The sequence below is a fragment of the Mandrillus leucophaeus genome, unplaced genomic scaffold (genome assembly GCF_000951045.1).
Source record: "Mandrillus leucophaeus isolate KB7577 unplaced genomic scaffold, Mleu.le_1.0 Scaffold40, whole genome shotgun sequence".
NCBI classification, from domain to species: Eukaryota; Metazoa; Chordata; class Mammalia; order Primates; family Cercopithecidae; genus Mandrillus; species Mandrillus leucophaeus.
Genome location: NW_012104254.1, coordinates 4,589,043 through 4,605,635, shown reverse-complemented (window position 1 = coordinate 4,605,635; position 16,593 = coordinate 4,589,043). Strand labels below are relative to the sequence as shown.

The 16,593-nt window shown below is 38.9% G+C and overlaps 1 protein-coding gene across 2 annotated transcripts in view; it reads right to left on the bottom strand.

Annotated features, from left to right (window-relative positions):
• Nucleotides 1-1,872: 1,872 nt before the first annotated feature.
• Nucleotides 1,873-16,593, bottom strand: part of GPR155 (G protein-coupled receptor 155) — a 48,361-nt gene continuing 33,640 nt past the window's right edge. For both annotated transcript variants that reach the window (XM_011991883.1, XM_011991885.1), the window contains exons 12-16: nucleotides 16,000-16,136; nucleotides 14,476-14,571; nucleotides 11,532-11,596; nucleotides 9,877-10,014; nucleotides 1,873-6,040 (exon numbers count right to left, since the gene is read on the bottom strand). In XM_011991883.1, the coding sequence (XP_011847273.1) occupies nucleotides 5,740-6,040; nucleotides 9,877-10,014; nucleotides 11,532-11,596; nucleotides 14,476-14,571; nucleotides 16,000-16,136 (737 nt within the window). In that variant the 3' untranslated portion in view covers nucleotides 1,873-5,739. The remainder of the gene's footprint in view (nucleotides 6,041-9,876; nucleotides 10,015-11,531; nucleotides 11,597-14,475; nucleotides 14,572-15,999; nucleotides 16,137-16,593) is intronic.

The window sequence follows — 16,593 nt, the reverse complement described above, 5'->3', positions numbered from 1 at the left end:
CTAATAGAGTGTAATGGTATCTTGTTTTAATTTACAATTCCCTGATGATATATGGTGTTGGACATCTTTTCACATGCTTTTATCTGTTTATTTTTCTTGGTGAGTTGTCTGTTCAGATCTTTTGCCCATTGTTTACTTAGGTTGTTTCTTTTATTTTTGAGTCTAAAACTTTTTTTTTTTTGAGACAAAGTCTCCCTCTTGTCCCCCAGGCTGGAGTGCGATGTCTTGATCTCAGCTCACTGCAACTTCCGCCTCCTGGGTTCAAGTGATTCTCCTGCCTCAGCCCCCTGAGTAGCTGGGATTAGAGGCACCTGTCACCACACCCAGCTGATTTTTATGTTTTTTAGTAGAGATGAGGTTTCACCAGGTTGGCCAGGCTGGTCTAGAACTCCTGACCTCAGGTGATCCACCTGCCTCAGCCTCCCAAAGTGCTGGGATTATAGGCGTGAGCCACTGTGCCTGGCCTAAACCTCTTTAAATACCAAAAAGATCCCACTGATCTGCCTCATCTATGTCTTATTACACCTTCGACCATTGCTTTCTAGGTTTCTACTATGCTACTCTTTCATGTCCTTGAATGTGCCTTCCTCATGGCCATATTGTCTGCTTGCACTATTCATTCCATGTGCTCCCTTTTATATAAGTAATACTTGACATCCTTTAGAGTTTTGCTAAAACATGACTTCCTCAGGGGAGTTTTCTTCACACCAGAATCTCTCTCTTACATACTCTTGGAGGCACACGTGATCCTGGTCACAGGTCAATCATGTTTAACATCTGTTTTTCACAGAATAGAAGCTCCATGAGGATAGGAATCATATTTGTTCCCACTGTTGTGTGCTCAGTGTTCAGATTGTGTCTGGCACATGCTAAATGTTCGATACATATTTGTTAAATGAACATTCAAGTACTGATGGGAAGAATTTACACAGCCCTCTTCTCTGCCTATAGAAAATGTAAAGTTGAAGAAACTAGCTAGACAATCTATCTGCACAACTTGATATCCTTTGGTAAGTTTCAGGTCAACCTGTCACCTCTTAGATACTGTGTATTATTTACCATTACTTAATAAGCCAGGGGAATAATATGAGTATTCTAGAGAAGACTATTTTGTTTGATCTTTGATGAAAACACCAGTTTATATATGTTAATCATGAACCAAAAGTTTTGCTTTAGAAATAACTAGTAGCCTAGTTAGTTAATTCAACCTCATTAGTTAATTCAACCTTTTGTCATACCAGTTGCAGAAATTTATAATCTCATCTTTTCTTAAAGAATGGTGATAACATTTATGATCCTGAACTTTTTTCCAGCCATCATTCATGACAGGACTACCTATGTCCGGTGGCCTAAAACAATTTAATATTTTACATGATGAGATATGAAGGGGCAAACACTAAGAGCTGTATTCCGCTGCATAACAAACATATAAAACACTAGTTTCACATTTTTCTTGCTTTAGAAATGTACTGACCATTAATCGTTGTTCTCAAAATGCCAAATACACTTTGTCTTAGTCTAAAAATATTGAAAGCTAAGCACAAGCTAGGCATGGAGTTACTCATTGAGAGTTAAGAAAACAACTATGCTGAAGAAAAAGAGATAGGTTTTGAGCAAAATTGTATCATCTTTTTTCTAGCTGTCACTCTACATATTGGAAATGATGAAATATATGAAAAGGACTCTAATGTTATATTGACTCATTCATAAAAGTGTGTATAGAATGCGCAATTGGGAAACCCTGTTTGCAGAGCCCAGAGTCATGAAGAATAGAACTCAGGAAACCCATTTAAGAAAACAGTGAGAACGTATAAAAGACTTCTATGATGGCTTCTGCATTATTCAGATTACTCAAAGAAAAGATGTCAGCAATGCAAGTTAAAATAGGTATTTTATTGAGAAATTTGCTTTGTCAGTGAGAAAGTAACAAATATTTTCATTTAATAAAATTAGCATATTTTTAATTCTAAAAATGTCTCTTAAAAGCCTGTATTATCTGAAACTGCAGATCACTCTGATCCAGGGTTTTCTTTTAGTGTCTCCCATGGAAAAAGAAGTAGCAGATTCCATTCGTGCAAATAACAGAAGATAAGTAGTATGACTTGTTCACAAACAAATTTTCCACTCAAGTTTCAGTTGTCTGCATGCATGTGAATTAACATCTTTATTTCTGTAACTAGAAAAATCTCCTGGTAACAGCAGTGGGGCCTTAGGCTTACCCCTGAGCATTCAGAGTCATAATATGGTCATATTAAAAAAGGGAAGTTCTGCAGCAAGACAGTTCAGCTTTAAAACATCCCCATTCTCTGATCACAACTTAAAATTGGTACAGGTTAATAGTACACTAAAGTATAATTTATTTGTTATTAATAAATATACTAGGCTTCCATGCAGGTTTTTGGTTTTGGGTTTTTTTTCTTTTTTTCTTTGAGACGGAGTCTCACTCTGACGCCCAGGCTGGAGTCGGCTCACTGCAAGCTCTGCCTCCCGGATTCATGCCATTCTCCTGCCTCAGCCTCCCAAGTAGCTGGGACTATAGGCACCCGCCACGATGCCTGGCTAATTTTTTGTATTTTTAGTAGAGACGGGATTTCACCATGTTAACCCGGATGGGCTCGATCTCCTGACCTCGTGATTCGCCAGCCTCAACCTCCCAAAGTGCTGGGATTACAGGCATGAGCCACTGCGCCTGGCCCCCATGCAGGTTTTTAAAAAATCGTTTATTTGTTTCATTAAAAGGACAATGACTCTAACCCTATAAATTATTTTATAAATAACTTTTACATATGAGACACTACAAGTATAATTAAATAAATATCTGAAACATGTTTAAAATAAGTTAAACCAGTACTGAAACTGACACCTAATAATTAAGATGCTCAATGGTCATCTAAATAGATCTCTTTAATTTACTGAAGATAAAGCTTATCTGAAGATGCTATGGTCTAAATGTCTGTGTCCTCCCAGAATTCATACGTTGAAACCTAATCCTCAATCATGTTTAATATCTGTTTTTCACAGGAGAATAGAAGCTCCATGAGGATAGGAATCATATTTGTTCCCACTGTTGTGTGCTCAGTGTTCAGATTGTGTCTGGAACATGGTAGATGTTCAATAAATATTTGTTAAATGAACATTCAAGTACTGATGGGGAGAATTTACACAGCCCCCCTTCTCTGCCTGTAGAAATGTAAAGTTGAAGACACATCCTCAATGTGTTAGTATTAGGGGGTAGGGCCTTTAAGAGGTTATTAGGTCATGAGGGTGGAGCCCTATTGAGTGGAATTAATGCCCTTATAAGGGGCCGATGAGACCAGTTCTTCCCATCTACTATGTGGGGACACAGCAAGAAGGTACCATCTATGAGCCAGAAATTTGGCCCTTACCAGACACCAGCTATGTTAGTGCCTTAATCTTGGACTTCACAACCTCCAAAACTGTGAGAAATGAGTTTCTGTTGTTTATAAGCTATCCAGTTTATAATATTTTGTTATAGTAGCTGAAATAATAGACTGAGAAGGCAACATTTAGTGATTTTAAAAATTATATATGTTTATACATGGACACTTTAAAAAAACTAAATTCTAAATGTAATCTTTAGATTTTTTTTTTTTTTTTTTTGAGACAGAGTCTCACTCTGTCACCCAGGCTAGAGTGCAGTGGCACAATCTCAGCTCACTGCAACCCCTACCTCCTGGTTTCAAGCAATTCTCCTGCCTCAGCCTCCCAAGTAGCTGGGATTACAGGCGCACGCCACCACACCTGGGTAATTTTGTTTGTTTGTTTTTAGTAGAGACAGGATTTCACCAGGTTGGCCAGGCTGGTCTCGAACTCCTAGGCTAAGCAATTCACCTGCCTCAGCCTCCCAAAGTGATGGGATTACAGGTGTGAGCCACCACCATGCCCAGCCTAGGTTTAGAATTTTTAAATATTGGCTTGAACTATATAGTTTTTATTTTTTTTAACTTTAGGGAATAAAGTAAAAGGGTTATCCTGCATTATGATGCTTTGTTCAAATACAGAAATGATACATTATATGGCAATATTTTCAAGTTCAAATTAATCTGCTCAAATTAGTATTTGTAGCATAAAAGTTAAAGATCAGATTGTACTTCTGCAGAAGGACTGTGGAGATAATAATACATATGGAGGTTTTTATTCCTTAATGGCATAGATTAGTAATTTGGTAGAAAAGAAAAGACAAACTTAAAAAAAATAGTGCCTCTACGTTTTTTTGCTTGTTTTTTTTTTTTGTTTTTTTTTTTGAGACTGAGTCTCGCTCTGTCACCCAGGCTGAAGTGCAGTGATGTGATCTTGGCTTACTGCAACCTCCGCCTCCCAGGCTCCAGGGGTACTCCCACCTCAGTCTCCCAAGTAGCTGGGACTACAGGCATGTGCTACCACACCTTGCTATTCTTTTTTTTTTTTTTTCTTCCCTTTTTTTTAGTAGAGACCGGGTTTTACCGTGTTGCTCAGGCTGGTCTCAAACTCCTGACCTCAAGCTATCTGCCCACCTCAGCCTCCCAAAGTGCTGGGATTACAGGCGTGAGCCACTATGCCTGGACCTCTAGTTTTTAAATGAGTACTATTTGTCAAGGAAGTGGAAAAAAGAAAAATAACCTCTTATTAGAATCATTGAAATTCTTTTTCAAGAGGTGCTATCAAAAATTGTAAAGTTGTCATAATTTAAGGTGTATTTCCTGCCAGCAATATACTTGCCAAATTTGATAATTTAAAGGAACAGTTAATAGGATGTTAATTTTGAAATTATAGTAAACAGTTGCAGAAAGCAATGATTATATAATGTTGGCATATTCATATTATTTATAGTACGGCTGACCCTCCATATGCACAGGTTCCACATCCACAGATTCAGTCAACTGCAGATAAAAAATGTAATTAGGCTTACAATGGTTGCATCTGTAGTAAACACGTACAGACTGTTTTTCTTGTTATTTTTCCCTAAACAATACAGTATAACAACTATTTACATAGCATTTACATTGTATTAGGCATTATAAGTATCTAAAGATGATTAAAGTATATGGGAGAATGTGCATAGGTTATATGCAAATACTACACCATTTTATTTATTTATTATTTATTTATTTATTTTGAGACGGAGTCTCGCTCTGTTGCTCAGGCTGGAGTGCAGTGGCACGATCTTGGCTCACAGCAACCTCTGCCTCCCAGATTCAAGCGATTCTCCTGCCTCAGCCTCCTAAGTAGCTGATTACAGGCACCTGCCACCACGCCCAACTAATTTTTTGTATTTTTCAGGAGAGAGGCGTTTCGCCATGTTGGCCTGGCTGGTCTTGAACTACTGACCTCAGGTGATCCACCTGCCTTGGCCTCCCAAAGTACTGGGATTACAGGCATGAGCCACCACGCCCGGCCTACACCATTCTATATAAGGGACTTGATTATCCTCAGATTTTGGGATCTTCAGGAGTCCTGGAACCACTCCCCTTGGATACCGAAGGATGACTATATTATATTCATTATCAGAACTTTAATTTGGTTTTCTTTTTTTCCTAAGTCAGCTTCCTATGTGTTTTACATACATGTAAAATCACAGACCCTGAGCATGTAGTGGGAACACATCTTGTCACATTTTACAGAAGAGACAACTGAGGCTCACAGAGGTTGCCTCTGTTAACTTGCCCAAGGTCACCCAGCTAAAAACTAACGAATATGGGGCTAGAATATGATTCCATGTAGGGTTCTCCCCTTCATAATTTAGGTCTTAGGGGAATGTGAGGGTGAGGACAAATGCTCAATTTCTTTATATCTTTCCTGTTGGAGAGTGTTTGCATTAATAGCAGGAGGACTCTGTTCAGGACTCCTTTGAAGAAATCTGTAAAACAAGTACTCATCCCGGAATTCATACTCGTTGGTAATATGTTGGATGACTCCCCCTTGTACCAGCCTGTCTCCGTATATCACAGCTTCACCACGGTCAGAGGCAAGGCCGACTTCAATTAGCCAGTTCACCAGGTCACAGCCGCAGAAAGTTCCAGCAGAAGTTGTTGCACCACACCTGTGTCAAAGGAATGATTCACCCATATGTTCTGTAAATCTGGTATCAGCACTGCATGATAGAGGACAAGCAAGAAAAAATAGAAGGAAACAGGGAAAGACAGCGTGATAGTTAAAAGCATGGCAGGAAGGAAACTGTTCTGAATAGAAAGGGTTTGTTAACTCTCCTAAACCTAGAAAGACCCACTGGAGAAAAAGAAAATATGCCAGTAACGCTTGTGAAAACAGAAATGCTTAAACAATACCAAAAGAAGTCATGGATAATATAAATGCACTTACAAAGAAATATTCTTTTTATAGTAGCCTGTTATCAGATCTGTCCTGTAATAGCTGAATATGATATATTTTATAATTTATACTTTTAGTTATACTAAGTAATTTGTTTCAGGAACACTACATATTTTTCACAAGCTCTTAAGAAGTGATTATTTTCACTAAACTATTCAAATCAAACTTTATTTTTAGCTCCATGTACACATGTATACATATGCACTCCATACATCATAGTGCCCCACAAGTAGCCTTTCTTCTTGCCCTCAGCAGGCAAGACAATCCTACTGATATGTTTGTCAGAAATGTGCTTCAATAGGAAGCAAGGAAAGAGTAAGTGAGATCTAACTGGCTACAAATCTAAGATTTTAAAAATGTGCTTTGTGAATCTACTTCTTGAGTATTTAAAAATCTGTCTTCCTGATGCAAATATGGGATGTCTTAAGTATGTACAAATAAACAAAGGATAGAGAGATACAGGGAAAAAAATCCAATTACACGAGAGCTGTACATTTCACACAAATGCACCATAGCTAGACAACATGAATCTGTCCACAAGCATCATTCAGGCTACAAAACCTAAAGTGCTTGACGTGGGAAATGGTGGATGAAGATCAATGTGAAAGGAGAAATAGGTGACAAAACAAATTTAAAAACATTTCACCATAAATGAATATTCATGAGAGTTTATATAAGAATTAGAAAAAAAGGTTAATACTCATGAAAAGTTTTCTCAAATACATAAAATTACATTATTTTAACATCAGTATTTCATTTAGAGATAAGTTATCTTAATTTAGGCCTTGCAACTAGAAACACCACATACAACAAAAACCTGGATATTATACTCTGTTAGCCTTCTTTTTGCTTGTAGATTTTTTATGTATCGCCTAACACCTTTTTTCTTTTCTTTTCTTTTCTTTTTTTTTTTGACACCAAGTTTCACTCTTGTTGCCCAGGCTGGAGTGCAATGGCGCAATGTCAGCTCAACGCAACCTCCGTCTCCCGGGTTCAAGTGATTCTCTTGCCTCAGCCTCCCGAGTAGATGGGCTTACAGGCATGTGCCACCACGCCTGGCTAATTTTGTCTTTTTAGTAAAGACAGCGTTTCTCCATGTTGGTCAGGCTGGTCTCGAACTCCTGACCTCAGGTGATCTGCCCGCCTCAGCCTCCCAAAGTGCTGGGATTACAGGCGTGAGCCACCGTGCCCGGCCTATAGTCTAACACCTTCTATTCCAGACACCAACAGAATATTTATTTCCTGATGACTGTGATGAGGCAGCTATAATAACAGCCCATGGCTGGGTGTGGTGGCTCACGCCTGTAATCCCAGCACTTTTTTTGGGAGGCCGAGGTGGGCAGATCACTTGAGCTCAGGAGTTTGAGACCAGCCTGGCCAACATGGCAAAACTCCATCTCCACTAAAAATACACAAAAAATTGGCTGGGTATGGTGGCGCACACCTGTAGTTCCAGCTTCTCAGAAGGCTGAGGTGTGAGAATCACCTGAGCCCAGGAGACTGGGGCTGCAGTGAACTGAGATTGCGCCACTGCACTCCAGCCTGGGCAACAAGAGTGAAACTTCATCTCAAAAAAACAAACAAAAAACCAGCCCATGGAGCTGTGCAAAGTCGCAGAGAATGTGACACTGTAGAACCTGGAAAGGGGCAGGGAACAGGCCGGCACATTCCCAGCTGGTGTCCATCCAGCCAAATGGGACTGAGGCAGACTGGAAGCCCTGCAAATTGCAAAAGCTATGCTTCCTTCCCAAGAGTTGGCAATCACACTGGGCCTCAAAGAGCTAACATGGAGTTCTCTTTTTTAATTTTAAAAAAGCAGGGGTTTTTAAAAATGTTTTGTTTGTTTGTTTGTTTTGTGGGGTTTTGTTTGTTTTTGAGACAGTCTTGCTCTGTTGCCCAGGCCGGAGTACAGTGGTGTGATCTCAGTTCACTGCAACCTCCACCTCCCAGATTCAAGCGATTCTTGTGCTGCAGCCTCCTGAGTAGCTGGGATTACAGGCGCATGCCACCACGCCCAGCTAGTTTCTGTATTTTTAGTAGAGACAGGGTTTCACCATGTTGGCCAGGCTGGTCTTGAACTCCTGACCTCAGGTGATCCTCCCACCTTGACCTCCCAAAGTGCTGGGATTACAGGCATAAGCCAGCGCGCCTGGCCCTAAAAAGCAGTTGTAAATTGTTGAAACTATTCATAGATGGCACTTTGAAATAATTGTGCTCAGAAGGGTGAAAAACTAACTTTTCTTCATAGTTTACCATTGCCAGAAAGTGGGCTATGCCCATCACAGACATTCTGTCATCTAACTCAACAATCTCAAGAATTAGATATTTTAAAGAAGAGGAAAACTAAAATTTAGAGAATTGAACTTGCCCAATGTCACACAGCCAACAAGCAGCAGTTTAGGAGCTGAGTTCTAGTATTAGTCCACATCCACTGCGGCCCCTTTTCCACTCTCTTTACCAGGCTACCTTCTGATTATAATTATATATATGTTAAATTGGCATAATAAATGTAAATAAATTATCCTCCATAAAAATTTTCATACATTTCGTATTTTCAGTTATAGACATAAAAGTATTTGGTTCTTTATATTTTGTTTTGTTTTCCCTTTTATGACAACCAGAAATACTGTATAGTATTTATTCAAAGTTCATAATTTCCTGCTATATACTTTCTTTATAAAAAAAATTTTTTTCCTCATCCAAAATTAAAAGAGAATCTGCTATATACTTCATACCTTAAGGATTCGAATAATAAATATTATGTCACAGACTAAAGGTTAGAACTTGAAGCGAAACATAAGCAACAAAATTAAGAGGCAGAAATTTCATTTCATTTTCTTGACAAATGTATTTGTCAAGAAATGCTGAGGTGGGAATATAATATCACTTCTAAATCCAATGTATCTCAAAGTTTTGTGAGAGACACTACTGGCCAACTTGAAATGAGGGTTAATATTCTATGACATTTTGGTTCATTCTAAACTAAAGTGTTCACATTTTATATGGCAATCAGAAGTTATATGACATTTTTAAAATATTAAAATCAACATAGGCCAGGCACAGTGGCTCATGCCTGTAATCCCAGCACTTTGGGAGGCCCAGGCAGGCTGATCACGAGGTCAGGAGATCGAGACGATCCTGGCTAACACGGTGAAACCCCATCTCTACTAAAAATACAAAAAAAATTAGCCGGGCGTGGTGGTGGGTGCTTGTAGTCCCAGCTACTCAGGAGGCTGAGGCAGGAGAATGGCGTGAACCTGGGAGGCAGAGTTTGCAGTGAGCCGAGATCGCGCCACTGCACTCCAGCCTGGGCGATAGAGTGAGACTCCGTCTCAAAAAAAAAAAAAAAAAAAAAAAAAAATCAACGTAATATGACTCTTTTATATGCCATTTCTGAAACTATAAACTGACCCATAATTCCTTTAACTTTTACATGCATATGTAAAAATAATCACGTAATCAGTCACGACCACCTCATTTAGCCCATTACAATCCAAAATTAATCATTTAAAATATAATTGTCTAGAACTGTACTGGCAGTTTGCTTACCTTCTTTCTTTGACAATGTTTCGGATACAGAGGTCACGGTGATAATGGATAAATTGTTGACAGGTCATTTTTATTTCCTCTGAAACAGGAGAATCCCTGTTTTCTGCTGTTTCTTTATTGTTCCATAGGAATTCAAGTCTGAAAATCAAATTTAAGGCCATTTTTAAGTGAAGAAAAGCACTGAGAGAGAACTCTTCCTGCTTTATCACCCCATCAGAATGGCTGTTCCAAAGCTGTCGATCACCAAAGCTGTCATCTACAACACCCAGACATCTTTAGTCTCAGAAGCAAAAACATTCTACATTCCAGACATCCTTAGTCTCAGAAGCAAAAATTCTACATTCAGTTTCCTATTCAAAGCATACTGGGGTGGAAGACTTAATTATTTTATAAACCCTCCAGACATGTTTGACCCATTTCAGGTTCTACTAATAAATGTTCCTTACTCTACATTCTACTGTTTTGAAATGCAAAGATAAATTAGAGATCAAATATTTTGTTTAATCGCTTTTCTATTTTAGTACCACAGAGAAAAATAGCAGAGTACTCCAAAAACAGTTTTGTTTCAGCCAGTCTAGACAATAGAATTGTTGATTGTTTTACCCAATCAGCATTATGAAGCTGATAACTAAGTTCAATGACTTTCCAATTATGCTTTTCTTCTTTCATGAAATGATTATGAACCTAGCAACTACATCTTGATGATAATGATAAAGATGAAGAAGAAAGAACCATTACAATTTACTGGGCACTTTTCATAGATCTGGTAGGATACATTTCTTTAGCACTCCAAGTTTCCATAAATTTCGACTTTGAAAACACAAGAAGAAGTACAAAGATTTGCCCCTACCTCTTCCTCCTACCCCCACATTGGAGTATTACTACTTGTTATTTCTCATAAAGAAATCCTTGATCTTAATTCAAAGAAACCCTTCAATAAGCTGATAAAAAACCAACAATTTAGAAAGAAAACTTGAGTTTTCTGTAAGCTGTCAGTTTGATAAAAAGAGAAATTGTGTTGTCAAAGGAGACAGACAATCAAATATAGACCATGGGGGTACACCACCTACTACTTCCATTTCCAAAGACATTTTCAAGTTTCGTTTAACTTTATGTAGTTAATAGCATAGACAGAAATCAATGTCCATCAATTCTTGTTAAAGTGCAAATCAATGCCGGATTTATAATAGTTCCTCCAAATTTTTTTTGCAATTGTTTATAACCTTTGTGTGGCATTTAGTGGTGTCCTAGCAGTTACTAAAAGTTTAAAAACATCAGTATCTTAATGTGTGTGTGAGTGAGACAGGGTCTTGCTCTGTCACCCAGGCTGGAGTGCAGTGGCACAATCTTGGCTCACTGCAACCTCTGCCTCCCAGGTTCAAGCCATCCTCCTGCCTCAACCTCCTGAGCAGCTGGGACTACAGAAGCATGCCACCACACCTGGCTAATTTTTTTTTTTTTTTTTGTAGAGATTAGGTTTCACCATGTTGCCCAGGCTGGTCTCAAACTCCTGAGTTCAAGCAATCTGCCCACCCCGACCTCCCAAAGCACTGTGATTATAGGCAGCCACCATGCATGGCCCCACATCAGTATCTTAATATAATGGCTTTGTCATCACATTTACAGATACAGATTTATTTCAAAACTTAATTTACCTTCTTTTGAAAGGGAGGATGATTAAATGTTTATCTAATCCAAAGATTCCAAAGGAAATAAATCCCTAGGGAAGAAAACAAAGTTATTTTTTTCAGAATTCAACAATAACATTTTAAAACAGAGAAGTTAAGGGAGTCAACACATTTAGTGTTTGAGGAGGCAAACCTATAGTGATGAGAGCAACATTTTAAGTGAAACACACAAAGCAGGCCCTTCAAAGGCAGGTGTGATACTTTGCTGCCTTTTCCCAATCATTCTATCCTAGTCATTATGAGGGGTGATACAAACCAGGGCTGAGCAGCCGCATTTACATGATAGTAAAATGAAAACATTTAAGGGCATATATGTCTTTGTTTCCCCTTTATAAAAAGAAAATATTTCCCACTGTGCAAAAGTATTTATTATTTTTCCATGACCTCACAAATTATATAATTAACAAGTGTTGCAGTATCTAATAATAACGCAATAATTGAACAGAATTTATGTAAAGTGAAACTGGCTAGTGGTTAGGGGAAGAGTTTGAAGAATTTGTGAGTGACAAGGCAAACACCTAGCACCAGGTATCAGCCACAGGTTAGGACAAGTTAAGACTCTTTTTGAGAGGCAGGGAGTTGGGAGCTGCCATTTGTGGCACACTGGGATAAGGATCTGAGTGCAAGTTGGTGGAAGTAGAATGGAGAATGCAGAAGGACCCAAATTTCTTCATCCCCCATACTATAAACAGCCAGAAGGGAATGATCTTACCACACCACCTCCCCAAGAGGAAAATGGGATGGGAATGGGGTTTGTGTCTGTCTTGCTCCATTGAACTACTTCAGCCTTAAGCTGTGGGGCAGCATTTTAAATGCAACATTCCTGGCATTAGCTGCTGTTGATGACACAGCCCCATGGGATGAAGCTCATCCCAGTCCCAGTTCTGGATAGCTCAGCTTAGAATGGGCTTCCTGAATGCAAAATACTAAGTCAGAACATGGTTTTTCAACTCAGTATTTTATAGATCTTAGACAGAAAATCAGATCTTAAACAGTATCACAAAGTGAGATATCAAGTAGGATGCTCATGTCTGTCTGCAATAAACGGATAAAGGTCATTTGTCTCTGTGGGCATAGCCATTTTTGCTCCCATCACAATGGCCAAACTGTAAATATTGTAAGAAATTAGGAAAAACTTACAGCGGCATCTATTGACAAATGTTAACTAATTCATATGGCAAATTATTTTCGATTTAATAGGCAAACTCAGTGATTTCAAATGAGTGTGTTTTTTTGTTTTCTGACCTGATACTCAATCTGTGGACTGATATTCTCTAATGAAAAAGTTAAGGGCTGGGCGCAGTGGCTCATGCCTGTAATCCCAGCACTTCGGGAGGCCAAGGCAGGTGGATCACTTGAGGTCAGGAGTTCAAGACCAGCCTGGCCAACATGGTGAAACCACATCTCTACAAAAAATACGAAAATTAGCCGGGTATGGTAGCAGGTGCCTGTAGTCCCAGATACTCGGGAGGCTGAGACAGGAGAACCACCTGAACCCAGGAGGTGGAGGTTGCAGTGAGCTGAGATAGCGCCACTGCACTCCAGCCTGGGTGACAGAACGAGACTCCGTCTTGATTAAAAAAAAAAAAAAAGTAAGGAGTTAAAGGTCAAAATTTGAAATTTGCACATAAAAATACTTTTCCAATATGTAAGATATAACTTATCCTTAAGTATCCATTTTAATAGTGACATAATCATATATAATAGCACCTATCATATTACTTGTTTATGGAATTTTAGTTTCCTAATTTATAAACTGGGGGTGATAATATTACTTTTCAGGTGTTGTCATGATGTTTAAATGAGATAATGAATGTAAAATGCTTAACGATGGTTGGCACATAGTAGGCTATCAAGGAATGGTAACTGCTATCCCTAGCCAAAATTTATTTATACACCACATGATTCTTCTTTTTAAGATTTAAGTATCTATTGTTCAAGAAACATCAAAATGTAAATGAAATGATGTCTATTAAGGAGACGGCCAGGAGCGGTGGCTCACGCCTGTAATCCCAGCACTTTGGGAGGCTGAGGTGATTGGATCACCTGAGGTCGGGAGTTCAAGACTAGCCTGACCAACTGGAGAAACCCTGTCTCTACTAAAAATACAAAATTAGCCGGGTGTGGTAGTGCGTGCCTGTAATCCCAGCTACTTGGGAGGCTGAGGCAGGTGAATCACTTGAACCGGGGAGGCAGAGGTTTTGGTGAGCCGAGATTGCACCATTGCAACAAGAGCAAAGCTCCATCTCAAAAAAAAAAAAAAAAAAAAAATTTAAGGCGCTAAATTAAAGGTTCAGGGAAAGTAAGTTATTTTCCCAAAGTGACTTTTTTTTTTTTTTGAGACAGTCTCATCTCACTCTGTCACCCAGGCTGGAGTGCAGTGGCACAATCTCAGCTCACTGCAACCTCTACCTCCTGGGTTCAAGTGATTCTTGTGCCTCAGTCTCTGCAGTAGCTTGGATTACAGGCATGGACTACCACGTCTGGCTAATTTTTTTGTATTTTTTGTAGAGACGGGCTTTCACCATGTTGGCTAGGCTGGTTTTGAACTCCTGGCCTCAAGTGACCCACCCACCTTGCCCTCCCAAAGTGCTGGTATTACAGGTGTGAGCCAATGAGCCCGGTCCCATTGTGACTTATTAAGATCACACCAAAGTTACTACCCAGTATTTTTCTGGTGGAAGCACTCAGTGTACATTCTGATGACTTGAACCAGTACAATAATTCATCTCTACTAGAAGACAAGCAGCAGCTGTCAGCTGCCATGCATACCAGCAGCTGGCAAACAAACTAAATACTTTTTATGTGAAAGAAAACAACATCCTAATCCACTCCCCACTTCCCCCCGCCCCCTACCAATCAACCTATCTAGGAAAACAAAAACTCCTCAAAGTTTTCCATAAATAAATACCTGGCCAAAGTTAAACACGGCACAGAAAAACTGTAACTCAACATAAAGTCTTCCAGGCTCTTGGTTGAATAACCACCATAAACAACTGGAAAGATTCTGTAAAGAAAGGAGGAAAGAGTATTTCAAAATCAAGCAAGCTAATAATTCCTCTCCATCCACAGCATAGTACAATAACTTACCTACTTAATAATTACAGGGAAAAAGACTAGAGGGAAAAACACTGAGAGAAAAAACACTGAGAGGCTTTATCTTTTCAACAAGAAAGTTTCAACCTCTCCTCTTGACAGATGTCATTCAAACAGTTATCTATTCTGATCAGATTTGAAGCAAGACGACATGAGCCATAATACAGAAGCTTACATAATGTATCAAGATTGCCAACTAGCCTAAGACAGGCCCGATTTTAAATTTAGTTCTACACAATGAAAACAATTACATCACTAAGCAATTCTTGGCAGCATTTCTTATTTTTTTATTTTTGTTCTTAAACAGCACTTAACGTGGTAGTGGCTGATATCACACTGTCTCACAAGCATCCCAGCATGCAAAGGGTTCCTTCATAGGTTATCTGGTCCATCTCCTACCTCTAGACGAGTTACACTTGAACCATCTCAAAGAATTATATAATAAGAACTGATAATTCACAGATAGGACATTTAGTCATCAAAGAAATGCATGTAGTCTAAAAACAAAATACTGTATTTTACTTTTCTCAATTTTGTAAGCATCTATTATATGAAGTGGTTATGTTATTTTGATAATTGAAAATTATTTTTTAAAGTTTATCTGAGGAATATGTTCTAAGAGGTTTTTCAGTTTTCTTTTTTTTTCCGGCGGACACTGAGGTTTCATGTTCTGAGAGATTAATGTAGGCATTTATCCACTTTGGTCAGTCAGGTATGTTAGGAATAAGTGGCCCTGTGTACATTATTGAAATAGCTGCTTTTGGGCTGGGCGTGGTGGTTCACGCCTGTAATCCCAGTACTTTGGGAGGCCAAGGAGGGTGGATCACCTGAGGTAAGGAGTTCAAGACCAGCCTGACCACCAATATGATGAAACCCCCTTCCCTACTATAAATACAAAAATTAGCCAGGCATGGTGGCATGCGCCTGTAATCCCAGCTACTCAGGAGGCTGAGGCAGGAGAATCACATGAATCCAGGAGGCGGAGGTTGCAGTGAGCTGAGATCGTGCCACTATACTCCAGCCTGGGCGACAGAGCGAGACTCCGTCTCAAAAAAAAAAAAAAAAAAAACTGCTTTTACCAAATTCTAGGTTCAGAGCATAGAATGAATAAATTATTCTAAGCAGAATAAGCTATTGGAGCACTTAGGCCTCGGAATAATGTGAATGATTCATCTCTTCCCCTCACACCCCCAAATATTTAGTTCAAGATTCAAATTCAGGTGACCTAGCTATGACACTTCTGGAAAGCAGCAACTAAGTTTTTCCCAGATGCGTGAATAAAACCTTTGCCAAAAATTTAAAGAAATGGGCCCAAAACAAAACCAGAAAAAACAATTACAGCAAACAGGCCAATGATGAGAAGTAAACACAGCAACACATGTCGGGTCAGCTGCTGGTCTCCACTCTGTAGATACTGCTCTTCTTCCTGGGCTAATATGCAGCTCTGGGAGTTACAGCGACTCACACAATGATCGTCTATAAAATAGTAAGCACAACAATTTGTAATCAGAGCTTTTTATCTAAATGCATTTTATCTAAATGCATTTTAAATTTGTCATGACTTCCTAAGAGAAACAACAGAAAAGCACATTCAGCTAAGAATCAGTATATTATTTTAGATGAAATTGGAAGAAGGCTCCTTCATGTTGTTTTAGAAGAATTCTAGCTGAAATGTTTTTATCTAAAAAAAACATAAGTAGAATACAATAGTTCCCTTTTACACTATTCAACAATGTTATATATATAATTATCTAACATCAGTGATATAATTTGACCTTTAAAAATTATACATAATTTGGCCAGGTATGGTGGCTCATTCCTATAATCCCAGCACTTTGGGAGGCCGAGGCAGGTGGATTACTTGAGATCAGGAGTTCAAGACGAGCCTGGCCAACACAGTGAAACCTCGTCTCTGCTAAAAATACAAAAATTA